General features: G+C 37.8%; 1 protein-coding gene across 7 annotated transcripts in view; it reads left to right on the top strand.

Moving 5' to 3' along the window:
- Nucleotides 1-21,560, top strand: part of PTPN4 (protein tyrosine phosphatase non-receptor type 4) — a 271,666-nt gene that overhangs the window by 223,720 nt on the left and 26,386 nt on the right. For all 7 annotated transcript variants that reach the window (XM_053597537.1, XM_053597536.1, XM_053597538.1 and 4 more), the window contains 3 exons: nt 8,289-8,448; nt 15,904-15,987; nt 16,088-16,144. In XM_053597537.1, coding sequence (XP_053453512.1) covers nt 8,289-8,448; nt 15,904-15,987; nt 16,088-16,144 — 301 coding nt within the window. The remainder of the gene's footprint in view (nt 1-8,288; nt 8,449-15,903; nt 15,988-16,087; nt 16,145-21,560) is intronic.

Genomic DNA, 21,560 nt, shown 5'->3' with positions numbered 1-21,560 from the left:
ACTTTAAAATAAGATATGTGCAGTGTGCAGGAATTTGTTCATAGTTGTTTTTTTTTTTTTAAACATAGTCCAGCCCTCCAACGGTCTGAGGGACAGTGAACTGGTCCCCTGTTTTAAAGGTTTGAGGACCCCTGTAAAACAAACAATTTTCAGCCCAGAATTCTGTATCCTGCTAACCTAAGCTTCAAAATTGATGGAGAAATCAAATCTTTTGTAGATACACAAGCACTGAGGAAACTCTCAACAACAAAACCAGCTCTACAAGAAATACTTAGCCCTCTTCTCAACACTGACCACCACAGTGGACCACTAGCAAAGTAAATACCCAGAAGCTAAAGGTCAAAACTTAGTTTCCACGATGGCCCAAAGGATAATACTACACAACAGACTTGTGTGTAGTATGAATAGAACTACAACCTTACCAATTCTCTCAATAAATGTCAATGGACTAAATTCACCAGGAAGAGGCAGGGGCTGGCAGATTGAATAAAAAGCACGAGCCATCCATATGCTATCTTCAAGAGACACACCTAGCCTTCAAAGACAAATCAAGATTTAGAGTTAAGGGAGGGAAAACAATATTTCAAGCAAATGGAAATCAGAAGAAAGGAAGAGTTGCAATCTTATTTCCAGATACAAGCAGATTTAAAGTAACTGAGGTTTAGCCAGACAAAAATGGACACTTTATACTGGTCAAAGGAACAATGCAATGAGAAGGTCTCACTCAGTGCCCGTACCACAATGGTTATGGTGCCAGCCACATACACCAAGGGTGGCAGGTTTGAACCCGGCCAGGCCAACTAAACAACTGCAACAAAAAAATAGCTGAGCATTGTGGTGAGAGCCTATAGTCCCAGCCACTTGGGAGGCTGAAGCAAGATAATCACTTAAGCCCAAAGGTTTGAAGTTGCTGTGAGCTGTGACACCATGGCACTCTACCAAGGACGACATAGTGAGACTGTCTCCAAAAAAAAAAAATAATAATACAATGAGAAGATATTTCAATTTTAAATTTATGCACCCAACTTAAATGCTCCCATGTTTATGAAACAAACCTTGAGGGTCTGAGTAATATGATATCCCATAACACCGTAATAGCAGAGGACTTTAACATCCCTCCTGACTTAACTGGACAGCTCCTCTAGACAGAAACTCTACATAGATGTAAAGGATTTAAATGTGACCCTAAAACAAATGGGATTAATAGGCATATACAGAACACACCATCCCAAAGCTAAGGAATATACATTTTTGTCATCAGCCCATTGTAAATACTCCAAAACTTATCACATCCTAGGATACAAATCAAACCTCAGCAAAATTAAAAGAATAAAAATTACACCTTGTATCTTCTCAGACTACAAGGCAATAAAAGTGGAACTAAACTCTAGCAAAAATGTCATCCCCACACAAAACTTGGAAATTAAACCACCTTATGCTGAATGATAGTTAGGATCAGGAAGAGGTAAAAGAGGAAATCGTTAAATTCCTCAAACATAACAGCAATGAAGACATAAATTACCAAAAACTGCAGGATACAGCAAAAGCAGTCTTAAGAGGGAAATTTATTGCATTAGATGCCTACATTTGAAAAACAGAAAGAAAGTGCACAACAAACTCATAAATCATCTTATAGAATTGGAAAAAGAAAAACAATCTAATCCCAAACCCAGCAGAAGAAAAAAATAATCAAAATTAGATCAGAGATAAATAACATTGAAAACAAAAGAGTCACTCAGAAAATTAACAAAACAAAAAGTTGGTTTTTCGAAAAAGTAAATAAAATTGATAAACCTTTGGCCAGATTAACTAGAAACAGAAAAGTAAAATCTCTAATAACATCAACCATAAACGATAAAGGAGATATAACAACAGATGCCACAGAGATAAAAGAGATCATCTCTGAGTACTACAAGAAACTATGGATCAATACTGGAATCACACCCTCTGCCTAGACTTAATCAAGAAGCAGATCTCTTGAACAGACCAATTTCAAGAACTGAGATTGAAGAAACAATAAAAAAAACCTCCCAATAAAGAACCAGCATGGGTCTAGATGGCTTCACACCAGAATTCTATCAGATCTTCAAAGAAGAGCTTATACCTATACTGCAGAAATTATTCCAAAAAATTGAGAAGAAAGGAATTTTCCCCAACATGTTCTATGAAGCAAACATCGCCCTGGTACCAAAACCAGAAAAAGACACAACCAAAAAGGACCAATTCCACTAATGAATATAGATACAAAAATTCTCAATAAAATCCTAGCCAATAGATTACAGCTACACATTAAAAAAATCATTCATCATGATCAAGTAGGTTTCATCCCAGCATGCAAGCCTGGTTTAATATACACAAATCCATAAACATAATTCACCATATCAACAGAAGCAAAATCAAAGACCATGTGATCCTTTCAATAGATGCAGAAAAAGCATTCGCTAAAACTCAGCATCCTTTTCTAATTAGAACACTTAAGAATATAGGCATAGGTGGCACGTTTGTTCATCTAATCAAAGCCATCTACTACAAGCCCACAGCTAATATTATAATGAATGGAGTAAAACTGAAAGCTTTTCCACTTAGAACTGGAACCAGACAAGGTTGTCCTCTTCACCACTACTATTCAACATAGTCCTGGAAATTCTAGACAATACAATCAGGCAAGAAAAGGAAATAAAGGGCATCCAAATGGGTGCAGAGGAAGTCAAACTCTTCCTCTTTGTTAACAATAATGATCTTATACCTAAAAAAACCCAAAGACTCAACCACACAACTCCTGGAAATTGTCTGAGACAGCAATGTCTCAGGATATAAAATCAACATTCACAAATCAGTAGCCTTTGTATATGCCAATAACAGCCAAGATGAGAAGCTAAAATTCCCTTCACAGTAGCTTCAAAGAAAATGAAATACCTAGGAATATACATAACAGAAGAGGTAAAAGATCTTTACAAATAAAATTATGAAACCCAAGAAAAGAAATAGTAGAAGATATTAACAAATGGAAGAACATACCATGCTCATAGCTGGGAAGAATCAACATTGTCAAAATGTTGTGCTACCCAAAGCAATCTGCAGATTCAGTGCAATCCTCATTTAAAATGCCATCATCATATTTTCAAGTTTTCAAAAAAATAAATTCTTCATTTTGTATGGAACCAGAAAAAAACACATATAACCAAGGCAATTTTTAGTAACAAAGACAAAGCCATTATCCTCCTATCAGACTTTTGGCTGTACTATAGGGCCATAGTGATCAAAACAACATGGTTATTGGCACAAAAATACAGACTTTGACTTTTTGAACAATAGAAAACCATGATATGAAACCAACATCTTAAAGCCACCTGATCTTTGATAAACCAAACAAGAATATACCCTGTTGAAAAGAATCCCTTTTCAATAAATGGTGTTGGGAGAACTGGATAACCACATGTAAAAGACTGAAACTGGACCCGCACCCCTCCCCATTCACAAAAATTAATTCAAGCTTGGTAAAATATTTAAATGTAAGGCATCAAACAAAAATCCTCAAAGAAAGTGTGGGGAAAACACTTGAAGATATTGGCCTGGGAAAGATTTTATGAAGACGACTTCATGGCAATGGCAGCAACAACAAAAACAAACAAATGGGACTTAATTAAACTGAAAAGCTTCTGTACAGCTAAGGAGACAACAACCAAAGCAAATAGCAACTTTCCAAATAGGAACAGATACTTGCATATTATGAATCGGACAAACACTTGATAACTAGGATCTACAGAGAACCCAAATTAACAAAAAAAGACCCAACAATCCCATATATCACTGGGCAAGAGAGATGAATAGAACCTTCTCTAAAGAAGACAGGTGAATGGCTAACAAACATACGAAAAAAATGATCATCGTCCCTAATCATCAGAGAAATGCAAATCAAAACTACTCTGAGATATCACCCAACCCCAGTGAGAATAGCCCAGATCCAAAGTCTCAAAGCTACAGATGCTGGCGTGGATGTGGAGAAAGGGAACACTTTTACACTGCTGGTAGGACTGCAAACTAATACAATCTTTTTGGAAGGAAGTATGGAGAATCTTCAAAGAACTCAAATTGGACCTCCCATTTGATCCTGTAATCCCATCACTAGGAATCTACTCAGTAGAAGAAAAAAATCCTCTTAGCATAAGGACATTTGCACTAGACTGTTTATCACAGCTCAATTTACAATCGCCAAAATGTGGAAAAAGTCTAAATGCCCACCAACCCAGGAATGGATTAACAAGCTTTTTTCCTTATTTATTTAGTGATTATATTTTATGCCAGATTATGAAATTTCAGAAAGATTCTATTTTCTATTAGAAGTAGCTTTGCTGGCTAACCATACAGTCATACCATGCGTTATTAATCCCAGCTGACTTCTTTGGCACAAATTATACTTTCAGCTTCACTACCCATTTCTACCAGGTATCCAGCAGCAAGCCTTTCAGTAAGTTCACACACATGTAACCAGGAGACCCTCTAAAAGTAATCTGTATCAGTTATCTTAAGCTAAATTATGCCATGACAGCAAATAAGCCTAACTTAAAGTGACTTACAATAACAAAGATTATTTTTTTCTTACATTATATGTACGTCATGGGTCAGCTAAGGCTCTGCTCTACACCATCTTCATTCTGGGAGCCAGAATGGCTCTAGGCCTATTTAAACGTGGCTAGTTTCATGGCCAAGGAAAGAACCTAATGAATCATAAGCTGGTTGTTTGGGCTTTTTGCTTTTGGGGGGCTTTTTTGAGACAGGGTTTCCCTCTGTTGGCCAGGCTAGAGTGCAGTGATGTGATCATAGCTCACTGTATCCTCTACCTCCTGGGCTCAAGCGATCCTTCTACCTCAGCCTCCTGGGTAACTGAACTACAGGCATCCACCACAACCAACTAATTTTTTTATAGAGGCAGTATCTTGCTATGTTGCTGAGGCTAGCCTTAAATTCCTGGCCTCAAGTAATCTTCCCACCGTGGCCTGCCAAGACCAAAGTTTCCTATAAAAAGTGACACATGGCAGCACCTGCGGCTCAAAGGGGTAGGGTGCCAGCCCCCCTATGTCAGAGGTGGCAGGTTCAAACCCAGCTCCGGCCAAAAACTGCAAAAAAAAAAGTGACACATAAGGCCCGGCACCGTGGCTCACACCTGTTTTCCTAGTACTCTGGGAGGCTGAGGCTGGTGGATTGCTTGAGCTCATGAGTTTGAGACCAACCTGAGCAAGAGTGAGACCCTGATTCTACTAAAAATATAAAAACTGAGGCAAGAGAATCGCTTGAGCCCAAGAATTAGAGGTTTCTGTGAGCTATGATGACAACATGGTACTCTACTCAAGAAGACAGCTTGAGACTCTGTCTCAAAAACAAGAAACGTGACACATAAGTACTTCTATCCATATTTTATTGGCCAGAGCAAGTCATATATGACCAAACCAGATATCAACACATAAAGGAGAAGAATAATTTAAATAATAATATAATACAGTTCCACTTTCTTAGGACCTTACAGCTTAGATGGCATCAATTGTCAATCAACAAATATTAGTATATACTAGGTGAAATCTGTGCCTGAGTACTCCACACAGCAGGAGCCATGGGGCTTACACAATAGCTGTCAACTCATCTGTCCTTGGGCAATGAGACAGTAATTATTTTTATTTCCACAAAGGAAAGAAAAGTTAGATAATCACCTAGCCATCTCAAAGTTAGATAATCATGCCAGTGATAATCAGTGTTCCTGTCAAGAACAATTTTCTCCGCCAGTACAGTGGCTTATGCCTATAATCCTAGCACTTTGGGAGGCCAAGGTGTGTGGATTGCTTGAGCGCAGGAGCTCGAGACCAGCCTAAACAAGAGTGAGACCCTGTCTCTACTAAAAATACAAAAACTAGCCAAGCATGTTGGTGGGTGCCTGTAGTCCCAGATCAATGGTTCTCAATCTTCCTAAGGCTGCGACACTTTACTACAGTTCCTGTGGGTCACAACCCACAGGTTAAGAACTGTTGCCCCAGATATTTGGGTGGCTGAGGCAAGAAGATTGCTCAACCCCATTTAAGGTTGCTATGAGCAACGTGACACCACAGCACTCTACTCAGGGCAACAGAGTGAGTCTGTCTCCAAAAAAAAAGAACAGTTTCCCCTTTACCTTTTCTCCTGCTTTCTAAACTTCCAGGGATGCATACTTCTTAGGATACAGGGTTATCCACTGGTTTTTACTTTTGGCCTTTGTTGAAAACTCACAAGTAATGTTATCATACATATTATGCTTATTCTTAAAAGCTAGAATCTCTGCCTTGAGGTTTCCCCTGTAATACTTACCGCTTTTTAACAATTTCATCCGACACAAATTGAAATTTTGCTCTCTAATATTAATTAATTTTTGCTTTCTTGCCTTAAATCATGTACCCTGACAATATCTCATCCATTTTTGGGGGGTTTTTTTGTTTCTTTGGGGGTTTTTTTGACTGGGTTTAAACCCACCACCCCCAGTATATGGGGCCAGCACCCTACTCCTTGAGCCACAGGCACTGCCTCATCCAGTTTTGTGTCTTTAGAAATTTCAACGCTCAGATTTCTAATCCTTGTCACATCATTCAATTCATTATTCTGATGAATTATGTTTTATATCTAAATACAGTAGAACCGCCATAGTTGACCACCTCCCTATGTTGAACACCTCCTTAAGTTGACCTAATTTTTATAGACTGGATGTGCACATGTATGAAGGCCTAATTCTTTATGTTGACTACCTCCATATATTGACCAATTTTATACTTATTTATAGTCCCTTCAGTGGTCAACTTACAGAGTTTCTACTATAGATTTTTAAATTAATTAGACTGGACCAGGTATTTTGACTGTGGAATGGCCCATTTCTCAGTTCTGAATTCTTCACCTGTATTATTCTTCACCTGTGTTATTCCCAGCTACCCATGACCCCACTGAAAAGCTTTAAAGAATGTTTTAAGTATCTTAGCAGGGATACATTTAAAGTTTATTTTATTATATAATTCTTTGCAGATTTGATTAAGTAAAAAAAGTAGGTTTGCTACGTTTTTTGTTTTTGTTTTTTGAGACAGAGTCTCACTCTATTGCCCTGGGTAGACGGGTAGAGTGCTGTGTTGTCATAACTCACAGCAACCTCAAACTCCTAGGCACAAGCGATCCTTTTGCCTCAGCCTCCCGAGTAGCTGGGACTAAATATGTGCACCACAACACCTGGCTAATTTTTCTATCTTTTTTAGTAGAGACTGGGTGTCACTCTTGCCCAAGCTGGTCTCGAATACCTGACTGAGCTCAAGCAATCAACCCACCTCAGCTTCCCAGAGTGCTAGGATTACAGGCAAGAGCTACTGTAACCAGCCAGATTTACCACTTTAAATTTAGGAAAATTTCTTTGAAAAGTGGCATTTAACAATTAAATATGATGTTAAAAGCCTGTCTCCTGGGCGGCGCCTGTGGTTCAAACAGCAAACAGCAACAACAACAAAAAATAGCCGGGCCTTGTGTCAGGCGCCTGTAGTCCCAGCTACTCGGGAGGCTGAGGCAAGACAATTGCTTAAGCCCAGGAGTCGGAGGTTGCTGTAAGCTGTGTGATGCCATGGCACTCTACCAACGGTGATAAAGTGAGACTCTGTCTCTACATAAAAAAAGAAAAAAGGCTGTCTCCTACCAGACATTGTATATATCTGGGTCATTTGACCCTTTTAAGAAATAAATTCATTGCAGCTCAATTTACAATCGCCAAAATGTGGAACAGCCTAAATGCCCACCAACCCAGGAATGGATTAACATGCTGTGGTATGTGTACACCATGGAATACTATTCAGCTATTAAAAAAAAATGGAGACTTTACATCCTTCGTATTAATCTGGATGGAAGGGGAAGACATTATTCTTAGTAAAGCATCACAAGAATGGAGAAGCATGAATCCTATGTACTCAATTTTGATATGTGGACAATTAATGACAATTAAGGTTATGGGGGGAAGCAGAAAGAGGGAAGGAGGGAGGGGGGTGGGGCCTTGGTGTGTGTCACACTTTATGGGGGCAAGACATGATTGCAAGAGGGACTTTGCCTAACAATTGCAATCAGTGTAACCTGGCTTATTGTACCCTCAATGAATCCCCAACAATTAAAAAAAAAAAAAAAAAACAAAACAGGAGAGGCATAAAGGAAAAAGGTAGAAAGTAAAAAAAAAAAAAAAAAAAAAGAAAGAAAGAAATTCTATGAGATGATATTTTTTAACATTTTTTCTTTTTTTTTCCCCCTAGTTCACAGGAGTCTCCAGGAGATGGACAGCCCCCAGCTTTGCCACCCAAACAATCTAAGAAAAACAGTTGGAACCAAATTCATTATTCACATTCTCAGCAAGATCTAGAAAATCATATTAATGAAACATATGATGTTCCATCTTCTCCTGAAAAACCTACTGTAAGTAACTTCTTGAGATTTTCTCACGTTTCTTGGAGTTTTTAAAAGTCCTAAATGAAATTGTTTCTGTATTTTGGTATTTTTAGTTGTAAATTGTATTATACTTGCTCTTTTTCAGTTGGTCATAAATTATGCCATAATGTAACTCAACATAAATTCTATAGTTAGAAATAATAATAGGGAATGCATGGAGTTTATAAGGATAACTAATTCAACTGTGGAGTTAATGGCAGATTCCCAGAAGAGACCATCTCTGACCTACTTATTATAATGTAAATAAGAATTAGCTAGCCTCTTTCAAAGAGCAGGCATAGAACATACTAAATGAAAGCAGGTAGTCACAAATAACTACATGTTATACAATTCCATATACAGTAGAATTTCCATAGTTGACCACCTCCTTAAGTTGACCTAATAATCAGAGACTGGTCATGCAGCACGTGTACTCATTGGAAGACTGACCTCTGCATATTAATCACCTCTGTCAGTTGTATCGTGACCACTTGGACTGTGACACATAGTAGTAGTTTACCCTTTATAGCAGTGATTCTCAACCTGCCTAATGCCGCAACCCTTTAACACAGTTCCTCATGTTGTGGTGACCCCCCAACCATAAAATTGTTTTCTTTGCTACTTCATAACTGTAATTTTGCTACTGTTATGAATCGTAATGTAAATATCTGATAGGCAGGATGTATTTTCATTGTTAAAAATTGAGCATAATTAAAGCATAGTGAATAATCACAAAAACAATATGTAATTATATATTGTGAAATATTTATTTCTGATTACAAATAAATGAAATTTTGTCTTAAAGCATGGTGTAACGTGAGTAAAAGTCTTAATATAACAACAGTAAACTACATTGCTACATTTTGCAACAGTATGGATAAAAAGTCAACATCAGTGTGAGGTGCAGATTGCATCTTTCTCACCAGCTCAGAAATTCTCAGGGCAGTCTTTGCAAGAGCACAACGAAGATCATCTCACACATCAAGTCTACTTCTGTATTTAGACTTGATAACCAACAAGCTGCAAAACCCTGTTTCACAAAGATATGTTGTTAGAAATGGAAGAAGAAGGCGCAACACAGTCTCAGAACAGGATATGACTACAAACACTTGGTCCAGAATTTTGTAACTGACATTGCAGAGAAATCAGTTCTCGCTGCATCACTGTTAATAAGTTCAATGAACTCCTCTCATGCTGTCTAGGGAACATCTTCAACTTTGACTGTGAATGGGCTTCTGGCAAGTGCAAACGGGGTGTCAGGTAGATTTGGAAAGTACAAGGAAATTTCATCTGCAGGCATGTGCAAGTGTTCTTTCACAGAAATTATCATCGTAATCCTTTTGTCTGGTTCAATGTCATGTTCCTCAAAGAAAGCAGATAAGGTAGGCAACATGTAAATTTTATTTTCATCCAATTTTTTTTTTTTGCCAAAGCTTCATGAAACTTCCAATGAAATTTCATTTGGAATGATCAGATCTTTTCAGACAAATTGAGGCTTGTTGTATTTGGTCCTTGCGGTGATAAGTTTAACTCATTCAAGATGGCAAAGATGTCAACCAAGTAAGCTATTTTCTGCAGTTTCCTTTTATTGCTGAAAAGTGCTTTGAACTGCAGTCTTGCTTTCTGATTAAAAAATGTTTTGAGGGCAGTGCCCTTGGCTCAGTTGGTAGGGTGCCGGCCCCATATATCGAGGGTGGCGGGTTCCAACCTAGCCGCAGCCAAACTACAACAACAACAAAAAAAAAAATAGCTAGGCATTGTGGCAGGCACCTATAGTTCCAGCTACTTGAGAGGCTGAGGCAAGAGAAGCGCCCTAGCCTAAGAGCTGGAGGTTGCTGTGAGTTGTGACGCCACGGCACTCTACCGAGGGTGATAAAGTGAGACTCTGTCTCAAAAAAAAAAAAAAAAACCTTTTGAGTTCATCACAAAGCTCAAAAATACGTTTTAAAACTTTTCCTCTCGACAACCATCTCACTTCAGTAATAGCAGAGAGCATCGTTCGGCACATCCAATTTGTTGCACAGTTGCGAAACAGTCAACTGTTTAAAGTGCTCACCTTTACAAAATGGACAGAACTTATGACACTTTTCATTACTTCTTGTAACTCTGTGGCAGCGGTCTTCATTGCTAATATTTGCCAATGAATCATACAATGAGTTCCAATGACTTTGCTGACTCATTCAGTACCAAATCTTGAAATCCAGATCGACATCCTAGCATAGCTGGTGCCCCATCTGTGCAAACATCACAAACCTTTTCCCAAGAGATCTGATGCTCTTTCAGAAATGAACCAACTGTGTCAAATACATCACGTGCAGTAGCTATCGTTTCAAGAGGTTTGCAAAAAAGAAACTCATCTTTAAAGTCGCCATCATTAATATACCTTCAGTAAACCAGTAACTGAACAGTTCACAACGTCTGTAGATTCGTCAAGCTGGATACTGAATATTGGAAGTGGAGCAGATCTAATTTCCTAGATTACCTGATCAAGACTATCAGCAGACATGTCGTCTGTTCTTCTGCCGACAGTGTCATTAGATGAGGAAATTGCACTCAATTTCGTAACAAATTCGTCTCCGATCATAATTCCAACAGTCTTTGGCCGCTGGCAACAGTAAATCCTCAGAGATGGTGTGAGGTTTCACAGCTCTAGCGATTCTGAGTGCCACCAAATAGGAAGCTTCAACAGCTGCGACGTTTTGTTTGTGGTACTTGCCACCAGTGTCAAGTCTGGCACTCTTGAGTCCATCAGCTTTACTTCTAAAATAGTTGTTATCCTTGCCGGCAAAGCTCGGATGCTTGCTATCAAAATGGCGTTTTAGTTTGTTCGGCTTCATAGATTCGGCTGATAGAACTTCACAACAATTAGCACATTGTGGTTTCTCAATTCCTGCTATAATTATTGAGGTAAAACCATACTGTAAAAAATCCTCACTGTATTTTCTTTCCTTAACCTTCTTCTCTACATGATCCATTGTCATGGGATGGTTTGCTAATGAAAATAATGCATAACGGGCGGCGCCTGTGGCTCAGTGAGTAGGGCGCCAGCCCCATATGCCGAGGGTGGCGGGTTCAAACCCAGCCCCGGCCAAACTGCAACCAAAAAATAGCCGGGCGTTGTGGCGGGCGCCTGTAGTCCCAGCTGCTCGGGAGGCTGAGGCAAGAGAATCGCGTAAGCCCAAGAGTTAAGAGGTTGCTGTGAGCCGTGTGACGCCACGGCACTCTACCCGAGGGCGGTACAGTGAGACTCTGTCTCTACAAAAAAAATTTTTAAAAAAAAAAAAAAAAGAAAGAAAATAATGCATAACAATAGCTTCAATAATACAAAAGATGATACATGGCATAGTGCAGTCAGTAAAGGTCATGAAAGTTTCCTATGATTTACTATTCTGTTGGGTTTTTTTACATACCTGTTACTGTCACAAGGGGGCAGTATTCACATCAACCACAGCTGAATATAAAAAGACGGATCAGCATCCAGATTAAGTTCCCATGGTACAGAAATTTTTTTTTTTTTTTTTTTGCAGTAGTTGATGATTTTACAGTACATGATTTTACATTTACCCACTTAATTCATTAAGTGTCATTTTACCTCTAATACTGCTGCTTTCAACACAGTAGCTGCTTTCCACACATTAGCTGCTCTCTACACGTGTGTGACTGATCCGCATAAGTACATTATGGAGCCTGTCATATACACCTGTATTTGTACGGGGTGTATGTGATGGGGTTGGTGTGATGATGTCATCACACCACGTACTTGTATGTGGGCATATCTGCACGTGAGCAGACCCACCTGGAGATGGATAGAGGAGCAAGGTCTCGGTTCCTAAGACCATGGGAAATATGTGTTTTCCGATGGTCTTAGGCGACCCCTGTGAAAGGGTTGTTCAACCCCCAAAGGGGTTGTGACTCACAGGTGGAGAACCACTGCTCTATAATTTGAACAATTGAGTCTACTCTACAACAAAGGGTAGAAGATGTGGGCTTTGCCCCTTAGTTGTATTATTTTTTTCTTTAGTATAAGGTTTTTTTTTTAATGTTTTATTATTACCATGTTTAGATTAAGTCTAATGTCCTATTGTTTATCACATGTTACATAAGATTTTTTCAACATGAAGGACTGGTCTGAAGTGTAGGTACATCCTATAATGACTAAAAACTTGAGAGTTAATCAAGACATGGTGGTCCAAAGGAAAGAATACAGAGAGCTGATGATGAAGGAAAAGGTTGATCTCCTACATTTTCTGGAAAGCAGCAGCCAAAGAAAGACAGCAGAACATTTTAGTGCTAGCAAAACCACAGTTAACAAAACCCAAAAATGTAAACAGGGGTACTTGGAGCGGGAAGGGAAGGAAAGTAGAGTAGGAAGGAGGAAAACTTCCCTCGATTAAGTCAATAAAGACACATCCAGATGGTTCAAGCAAATGAGGCCAGATGTTACCCAAATCTTTGGGCTGATGATCCAAGAAGTTGCTAAAAAATTCATGTGGGAGGCTGGGCGTGGTGGCTCATACCTGTAATCCTAGCACTCTGGCAGCCTGAGGCAGGTGGATTGCCCAAACTCAGGAATTCGAGACCAGCCTGAGCTAGAGCAAGTCTCCATCTCTAAAAAGAGCTGCATGTTGTGGCAGGTGCCTGTAGTCCCGGCTACTTAGGAGGCTGAGACAGGAGAATCGCTTGAGCCCAAGAGTTTGGGGAGTGGCTGTGACACCACGGCACTCTACCAAAGGTGACAAAATGAGACTTTGTCTCAAAAAAAAAAAAAAAGTTCATGTGCGAATTTGGGGTGGCAGATTTTCAGGCATCAAGTGGTTGACTCAAGAAATTTAAACAGCAACAAGAGATCTCCCAGAAAATCTTGTGTGGTGAATCCAAAGTATTTCTAGTAGACGTTGTATAAGAGTTCATCAGAAAGTTTGCAGACTTCTCCAGAGGCTTCAAAGATGAGGACATCTTTAGCAATGATGTGTGCAGACTCTTTTTTAAGACAGTGCTTGATAGGAGCCTCATCACAAAAGTGACAAATACAAGAGAAAAAACTTCACAAAGAATTTTTTACAGTTCTGCTTTGTGCTTATTCAGCTGGAGAGTATCTGAAGTCCTTGGTGATTGGTAAGTCTGCAGAGCCACATGCATTTACAAACCAGAAGCCTGAAGACCTCCCCATCACTTGGAGATCAAACAAGTGTGCGTGGATGACTGGTCGCTTGTTTGAGGAGTGATTTTACAGTACATGATTTTACATTTACCTAGTAATTATAATTCTTTAAGTCATTTTACATCTAATACTGCTGCTTTCAACTTACTTCTGACAAGTGAAGAAGAAGTATCTGTTCTACTGACAGGAGACAACTGTCCTGGCCACCAGTAAGTGAATCATCGCACAGATCTGACACTGAAATTTCTGCCTCTAAACACAATCTCAAAAATCCAACCTCTTGAGCAAGGCATCATCAAAACATTTAAAATGCATTACTGGTGGTGCCTGTGGCTCAAAGGAGTAGGGCACTGGCTCCATATGGGTTCAAACCCAGTCCTGGCCAAAAACTGGAAAAAAAAAAAAAAAAAAAATGCATTACTGAGCTTGGCTCCTGCAGTGCATCATTACTAAACCACAAACCTGTGGTCCAGCTGTGGAAGCAACTTTATCCACTGCATCAGTTAACACTCTAGATGCTGTTCTCTGGATCAGTTCTGCTTGGAATAAAGTTCAGCCAGAAATGACACCGAAGTGTTTCAAGAAAGTTGGATTTGTCATAACACAGGAGCATGATGTTTTGAACCCATCAAACAGTCCATCTCCTGCGGCAGAATTTGCAGGAGTAAATTTTGAAGGTTTTGTTGCAATGGATGATGCGGTGGCTACCTGTAATGAACCAGACCCAGAAGCACTTTTCCAAGCAGCATTGACCAAAATACACACCAGTGTAAAACTGCACGAAGCAGCTGATGACGTGGGAGAAGCAAGTGAGGATGACACAGAAAGTGCAGAGATTCCAAAAGAAGAGGATGTCAGGCATCTGATAATGCAGTTAAAGTCATTCGCTGTGGGAAAATGCCCAGGTGTGCTGAGCAGTGTAGCCAGCATTGAGAGTGCTTTCTCTACACCAGCAGTTCTCAACCGGTGGGCCGCGACCCACAGGAACTGTATTAAAAGACCATGGCATTAGGAAGGTTGAGAACCTGCTCTACGTGTTTGTAATAAGAATAAGAAACATAGGGCGATGCCTGTGGCTCATAGGAGTAGGGCGCCAGCCCCATATGCCATAGATGGCAGGTTCAATCCCAGCCCTGGCCAAAAACTGCAAAAATAAATTTGCAGTTTATTTTGGGAAAAAAAAAAAAAAAAAAGAATAGGAAAAATACCAAGGTTGACTCTTTGTCAAGAATGATTAAACCATGAGGAAACAGTAAATGTATTGATTTTGTATGATACTGCATGTATAATTTTACTGCATTTTGATTATGTATGATTTCATATGATATTCTCTAATAAAATATACAAGAAAGTAGAGTACATGTACGCATTAGTTCAGTAGGCCTAGTCCTTATATTGACCACCTTTTTATGTTGACCAGTTTGTTATCTCCTGGGTGGTCATCTTACAGAGATTCTACTGTATATGAAATGTCCAGAATACTGGATACAAAATTACTTTATCTATTATAATACTCAGTACACACCAATAACAAAAGAAGAATACAGTCACATTGAGCACCTCTTATAATTGTAGAACTCAAATGCAACTTGAGTATTACAAATTTAATAGATTTTTTCATTTCTTAAAAATAGCTAAACATTTTTTAGCATCCTCTGTGTATGAACCTGGTTTGCTTTGAGCCAGGTTGTAGGAATATAGCAATTAATAAAGATAGACATGGCCCCCGTTCCTCCCTGGTATTTATAGTCTAGCATATATTGTGGCAAGAATACATCGAAGAATATATCCAGTTTGATTAAATGCAAGTTGTTAGTCAAAGAAATTTACTTTCCTGATCTAACATTTTGATGAGAATTAGAATTCTTTATGTACTGTAGATAATATAAGCATACAAAAAACATGCTTCATGTGTACCTAAAGGATAGATTTTATTCTTTCTTTTTTTTTTTTCTGAGACAGAGTCTCACTTTGTTGTCCTCAGTAAAGTGCTATGGTGTCATAGATCATAACAACCTCCAACTCTTGGACTCAAGCGATTCTCTTGCCCCAGCTTCTCAAGTACCTGGGACTATAGGTGCCCCCCCCCATAGTGCCCAGCTATTTTTAGAGACAAGGTCTTGCTCTGGCTCAGGCTGGTCTTGCACCTATGAGCTCAGTCAATTCCACCTGCCTAAGTCTCCCAGAGAGCTAGGATTACAGGCATGAGCTACCACGCCTGGCCCTGAAGGATAGATTTTAAATGAAGAAATTAAAAGTTACTTATTTTTTGTCTTTTTTAGCCAAATGGTGGCATTCCACATGATAATCTTGTTCTAATCAGAATGAAACCTGATGAAAATGGAAGATTTGGATTCAATGTAAAGGTAATCTGGAATTTATTTTGTATTCAGTTTTTAAATTAAGAATTTTAAATTATTTTGGCAAAAATTTGGATAATATTTGACTTGTTATCTTTTTTGAAAGGGAGGATATGACCAGAAGATGCCTGTGATTGTGTCCCGGGTGGCACCAGGAACTCCTGTGAGTTGTCTAAATATTTCAAGGAAACATATATGTACTTACTTTATCATTTTTATTAACTTCAAAGGAAGAAATTTAATCATTTCTTTTAATTTGTCAAGTATCAAACCAATCAAATGAATCTCTTAAATTGCCTGGAAGTTAGTTTTTATTTAGTCCCTGTTAATAAGAGTAAATCCTTGTTTTCATAAAAAGTTACTTACGACTTTTAGTGCTTCTGAAGTGTTAACAGAGTCTATCAAATAACCAATAACCCCTTTAAACAACAAAAAATAGAAATATAGTTTTAGAGATTTTTGTGTTTATTTTTCATTTAGACTAGCTTAAATACATTATATTTGTTTACTTTCTGTTTAAGTCTTTTTTTCTTTATTCTTATCATAACATAAAAAAAGAAATTTATTTTAAATGGAAATCATACTATGCTATACCATAAGAATGATTTTTTAAACTTTTTTGTTATAAACATTCTAAACAAAAGTAGAGAAAACATTCTTTGTACCCAATATATTGCATCCCCTATTACCATTTAGCTTCAACACCCATCAGTTTTCTGTTGATCATAGAACAAGTTCTTTTTTTGTGTGGTTTTTGGCCGGGGCTGGGTTTGAACCCGCCACCTCCGGCATATGGGACCGGCGCCCTACTCCTTGAGCCACAGGCGCCGCCCAGAACAAGTTCTTAATTGTAGGTACATTGCCATTATATGTAGTAAATATTGCTTTCAAATTCCCATTTATATTGTTGTCTACTCTGTTTAATTTCATTTTTCTTACCTAGATGGTCTCCATACAGTCTTTATCACTTAACTGGCTATTTATCCTAGGAAAGGTATGAGCTAGCAGCCTCAGAAAAAAGGTCAACTATCTTTCTTTCAGTCCTTCTCGAAGTTAGTTTGAAAATCACACTCAAGATTGCTCAGGAATATCATGACATGGTTTTGGTTCTTATTTTTAAGGACCTTGTTGGCTATAAATAATCGGGTACTCATGGGCTTACCCCTGACGTAAGCATAAACACAAGATAGCTTCCTAAAGCTTAAAGCATGCCTGATAGCTGTAGAGGTGTCACACAAAACCCAAGCATAGGAATGCAGTCAGACCACTAGAAAGAACTTTAAAAATCATCAAGACTCTGCTTTTCATCTGTATTTTTTTTATGTTTATTCCATTCTCTCATGCAGTGAAAATTAATTTATACATTGAATCAGCCTTATCTTTCAAGCTTCTCTAGGTAAACTCGAAACTAAATAAAAACAGTGTATTTAGTGGTAGCTTCAAGCCGTGTCAATGGGTATTACCACCACACACCCTCATGTCAGACTGTGACTGCCAAATCTCCACTAAATAGAAATTTTATAACTATCTTCTGTTACTTTAATCCCCAGTTCCTTTTGATAAGATATGACTACTAATAACTTCTAGATTTAAATATTACCAGCAAGTAACCCAGAGTGATTAAACCTCTCAGTCTAAATTATAAACTCCTCAGAAGTAAACTCTTGGTAGATCTAACTTGGATCAGATGTCTTCGTTTGGAAAGAGTTGTGGTTGGAAGAAAGGACATACACATGGACCGTTACCTACATGTCACATCCATATTATATTGTGTATAAAATGACTCCTGGGCACATACTGTGGATATTAAGGATGGGTACAAAGATGGTGGAGATAATCTAAAATCATTTAATGGGAGGCATGTATTTTTGAGACTGAGGATGAGAGACTGTAAAATTCTCATCTGTTATGTATAAAATTAGTAGATAATGTCTAAAATAGAAAAGAAAAACAAAAGGGAGATGTGATTTAGAGGTACAGAGGTAAATACAAAAAGATTTTGAAAGAATTTTCCTCTAGAGATGGGTAGGTGGTAGAGAATAACACAGGAAATGGTTGATTTGCAATCTTATAGTGCTAGTCAACTCTTAAACTGTGATTTATAACTTTACTAAAAATAAAAATTTAAACTAAAATTTCTTTTTTTTTTTTTTTTTTGTGTGTGGTTTTTGGCCAGGGCTGGGTTTGAACCCGTCACCTCTGGCATATGGGGCTGGTGCCCTACCCCTTTGAGCCACAGGCACCACCCTTAAACTAAAATTTCTAAAAATCAATTATATGTCTTTTGATCCAGCAATTCCATTTAAGAATTTTCCCTCATGAAATAATTGGACTAGGAACCAAAGGATACTTACACAAAGATATTCATTATAGCATGATTTATAATAGTTTGAAATTGAAAACAAAGTATATCATTAAAATAGGGGAAATAAATTATATATTGCTTTGCAGCCATTGAGATGATATAACTCTATGGAAATATGTCCATAAGATGGCTTTATGAAAAAATGCATTATAATTCTACATCTGTGTTTGACTCTTTATTAAAATGTAAATTTTATACATAGAAATAGTCTGGAAACATGCCATAAAGTTAACACTGTTTAATCTGAGTAATGGAATTACTGGTATTTAAGACTTTCTGCTGTATTCCTTTTTTAATTGTCAGTATTATCGCAATGAACACGCATTGTTCTTATAGTTAGAAAATACACCTTTCCTTACTTGTATGGCTCTGTAACAGTGAATAACACAAGAGAAATATCGATTTTTCTGAGCAGTGACTTAATTAAAAACTATCCACATTCAGGGAACATTAGCTACTCAGTTTTTTTCTAGTTCCACACAGAATGAACCACTATTTTTTTGAAGTTCTTCAAAGTATGACATTGGTGCTTTGATGGGGATTGCATTAAATCTGTACATTGCTTTGGGTAGTATGAACTTTATAACAATGTTGATTCTTCGCCACCATGAGCATGGTATGTTCTTCCATTTGTTAACGTCTTATGCTATTTGTTTTCTCAGGTTTTCATAGTTTTCTCTGTAAAGATCCTTCACATCCTTTGTTAGGTATATTCCCGGGTATTTCTTTTTACTTGAAGCTAATGTGAAGGGTATTTTGTCTTTGATTTGATTCTCAGCTTGACCATTACTGGAGCATGTAAAGGCTACTGATTTGTGGACATTGATTATTGATTTTATATCCTGAGATGTTACTGTACTCCTTTTTTTTGAGACAGATTCTTACTTTCTTGCCCCCCATAGAGTGCCATGACATTTCTCATAGCAGCCTCAAACTCTTGGGCTCAAGCAATTCTCTTGCCTCAGCCTCCGAAGTAGCTGGGAGGCTGAAGCAAGAGAAGTACAGGTGCCCACTACAGCACCCAGATAGTTTTTTAGAGACAGGGTCTCGCTCTTGCTTAGGCTGTTCTCGAACTCTGTGGGGTCAATTGATCCCATCTTGGCCTCCCAGAGTGCCAGGTAGTGCTGGCATGAGCCATTGTGCCCAGCTGCTGTATTCCTTGATCACTCAAGGACTTGAGTCCTTGTGTTTGAGTCTTTGCAGTTTTCTATGTAGAGATCCTATCAGCAATGAGCAAGAGTTTCACCTCCTCTGTCCCTATTTGAATACTCCTGATATCCTTCTCTTGCTTGATTGCATTGGCTAGAACTTCCAGCACTATGTTGAATAGCAGTGGTGATAGTGGACATCCTTGTTTGGTTCCAGTTCTAAGTGGAAATGCTTTCAGTTTTACTCCATTCAATATGATATTGATTGCGGTTTTGTTGTAGATGGCCTCTATCAGTTTAAGAAATGTCCTACCTAAGCCTATTTTCTTAAGTGCTCTTATTAGAAAAAGATGCTGAATTTTATATGTTGAGAGGATTATATGGTCTTTGTTTTTGCTTCTATTTGTGTGGTGAATTACATTTATGGATTTACAAATGTTGAAACAACCTTGTATCCCTGGGATAAAGCCCACTTAATCATGATGTGTAATTTTTTTAATGTGTATCTATCTTATGTTTGCTAGGATTTTATTAAGTATTTTTGCATTGATGTTCATAATTGATACTGGTCTGTAGTTTTCCCTTTTTGTTCAGCCCTTTCCTGGTTTTGGTATCAGGGTAATGTTTGCTTCATAGAATATATTAGAAAGGGTTCCTTCCTCCTCTATGTTTTGGGATGGGTTCAAATATTTTAATGTCATTTATTATATTGGATACTTTTTTATAAATTGGATATTTTAAGTGGATAAAATAACTATTAAAATCCTCTCTTTTTCCTTATTGACAAGATTCTCACTATGTCGCTCAGGCTGGAGTATAGTGGCTATTCACAAGTGTGCTAATAGCACACTGCAACCTCAAACTCCTAGGCTTAAGCGATCCTCTTACCTCAGCCTCCCAATTAGCTGAGACTGCAGGCATGTACCAGTGCACCTGGCCTTGTTTCTCTTTCTGTCTGATAATCTTTTAACCAATAGCTATTGCTTGAACAAAATTTATTTTAATATAAAGTTTATTTAAACTTTCCAGATCAGAAGGAAATATAAATTAAAAAATAATATACCTGACAAAAGGCAGATTAAATATGAGAGTTTCTTCAGCAATAATGGATATAGAAACAGACTCATAGCTGGCTGTCTCCTCTAAGAGAGATCACCTTCTTTCTTCTACCAACTACATTATTAACAAAGTAATATGAGACGATTGCTCTTTCTGCTATTTTCCCCAGTACTATTAGCTTCCAATTCACCACACTTCAGGTATCTCAAAAATATTTACAAAAACATTGAACCACACTGGTGCGCAAAACCATTACAACAGTTGGCGCACAGAGGGAGTATATGGATGTCTGTCATCTACTTCATTGTAGAATTAGGGGGGAAGCAACTCAAGAGACTAGACATAAACCTAAACTTAAATATTTTGGATTTTAAAACTTTGAATTTGAATTATTTCATTTTTATCTTCACAGCAACTCTACAAAATTATCAGGGCAAATATCTGTTCTATTTTCACTGTTTCAGGTGTCCAACATCACACATTTTTTAAGCAGCACAGAAAGAACTTTGCTTCTAGACCAAGTGCCATACTTTGTTGGTTTTATTGATTTTGTGTTTATAATGAATTTGAGTAGTTGTGCTTTCGTTTCTTCATGCCTTTGAAATAAGTTTTCTTTTTTGTAAGATTCAACTCCATCATTTCTGTCTCTATCTGACCTATCATTCTTCAAACTTGACTCTCATATACTTTCATTGCTTTGTTCCCAGAACACACTGTCCCTATTTCAATTTTTTATCTCTTTTACCTTAATTATTGTTTTGTTTAGTGCAGATGTTCATCACTTTACACAATAGGGCAGTACCATACAAATGATCATTCAAGAAGAAATCATCCAGTGACTCTGATTAATGGGAAAAATTGTGTTTGTTCCCATGACCTTTAAATTTTTCATCAAAACATCAAAATCTCTCTGTCTCTTTTAAAGGTAAAAAGAAAGGAAAAAATAGTAAAACTAATATTGATTTATTATCCTATTATGCAAAACATTAGACACATTGAAATTAACA

The sequence above is a fragment of the Nycticebus coucang genome, chromosome 7 (assembly GCF_027406575.1).
Source record: "Nycticebus coucang isolate mNycCou1 chromosome 7, mNycCou1.pri, whole genome shotgun sequence".
Taxonomy (NCBI): domain Eukaryota; kingdom Metazoa; phylum Chordata; class Mammalia; order Primates; family Lorisidae; genus Nycticebus; species Nycticebus coucang.
Note: the sequence above shows the minus strand (reverse complement) of the source record. Positions and strands in the feature narration are given on the sequence as shown.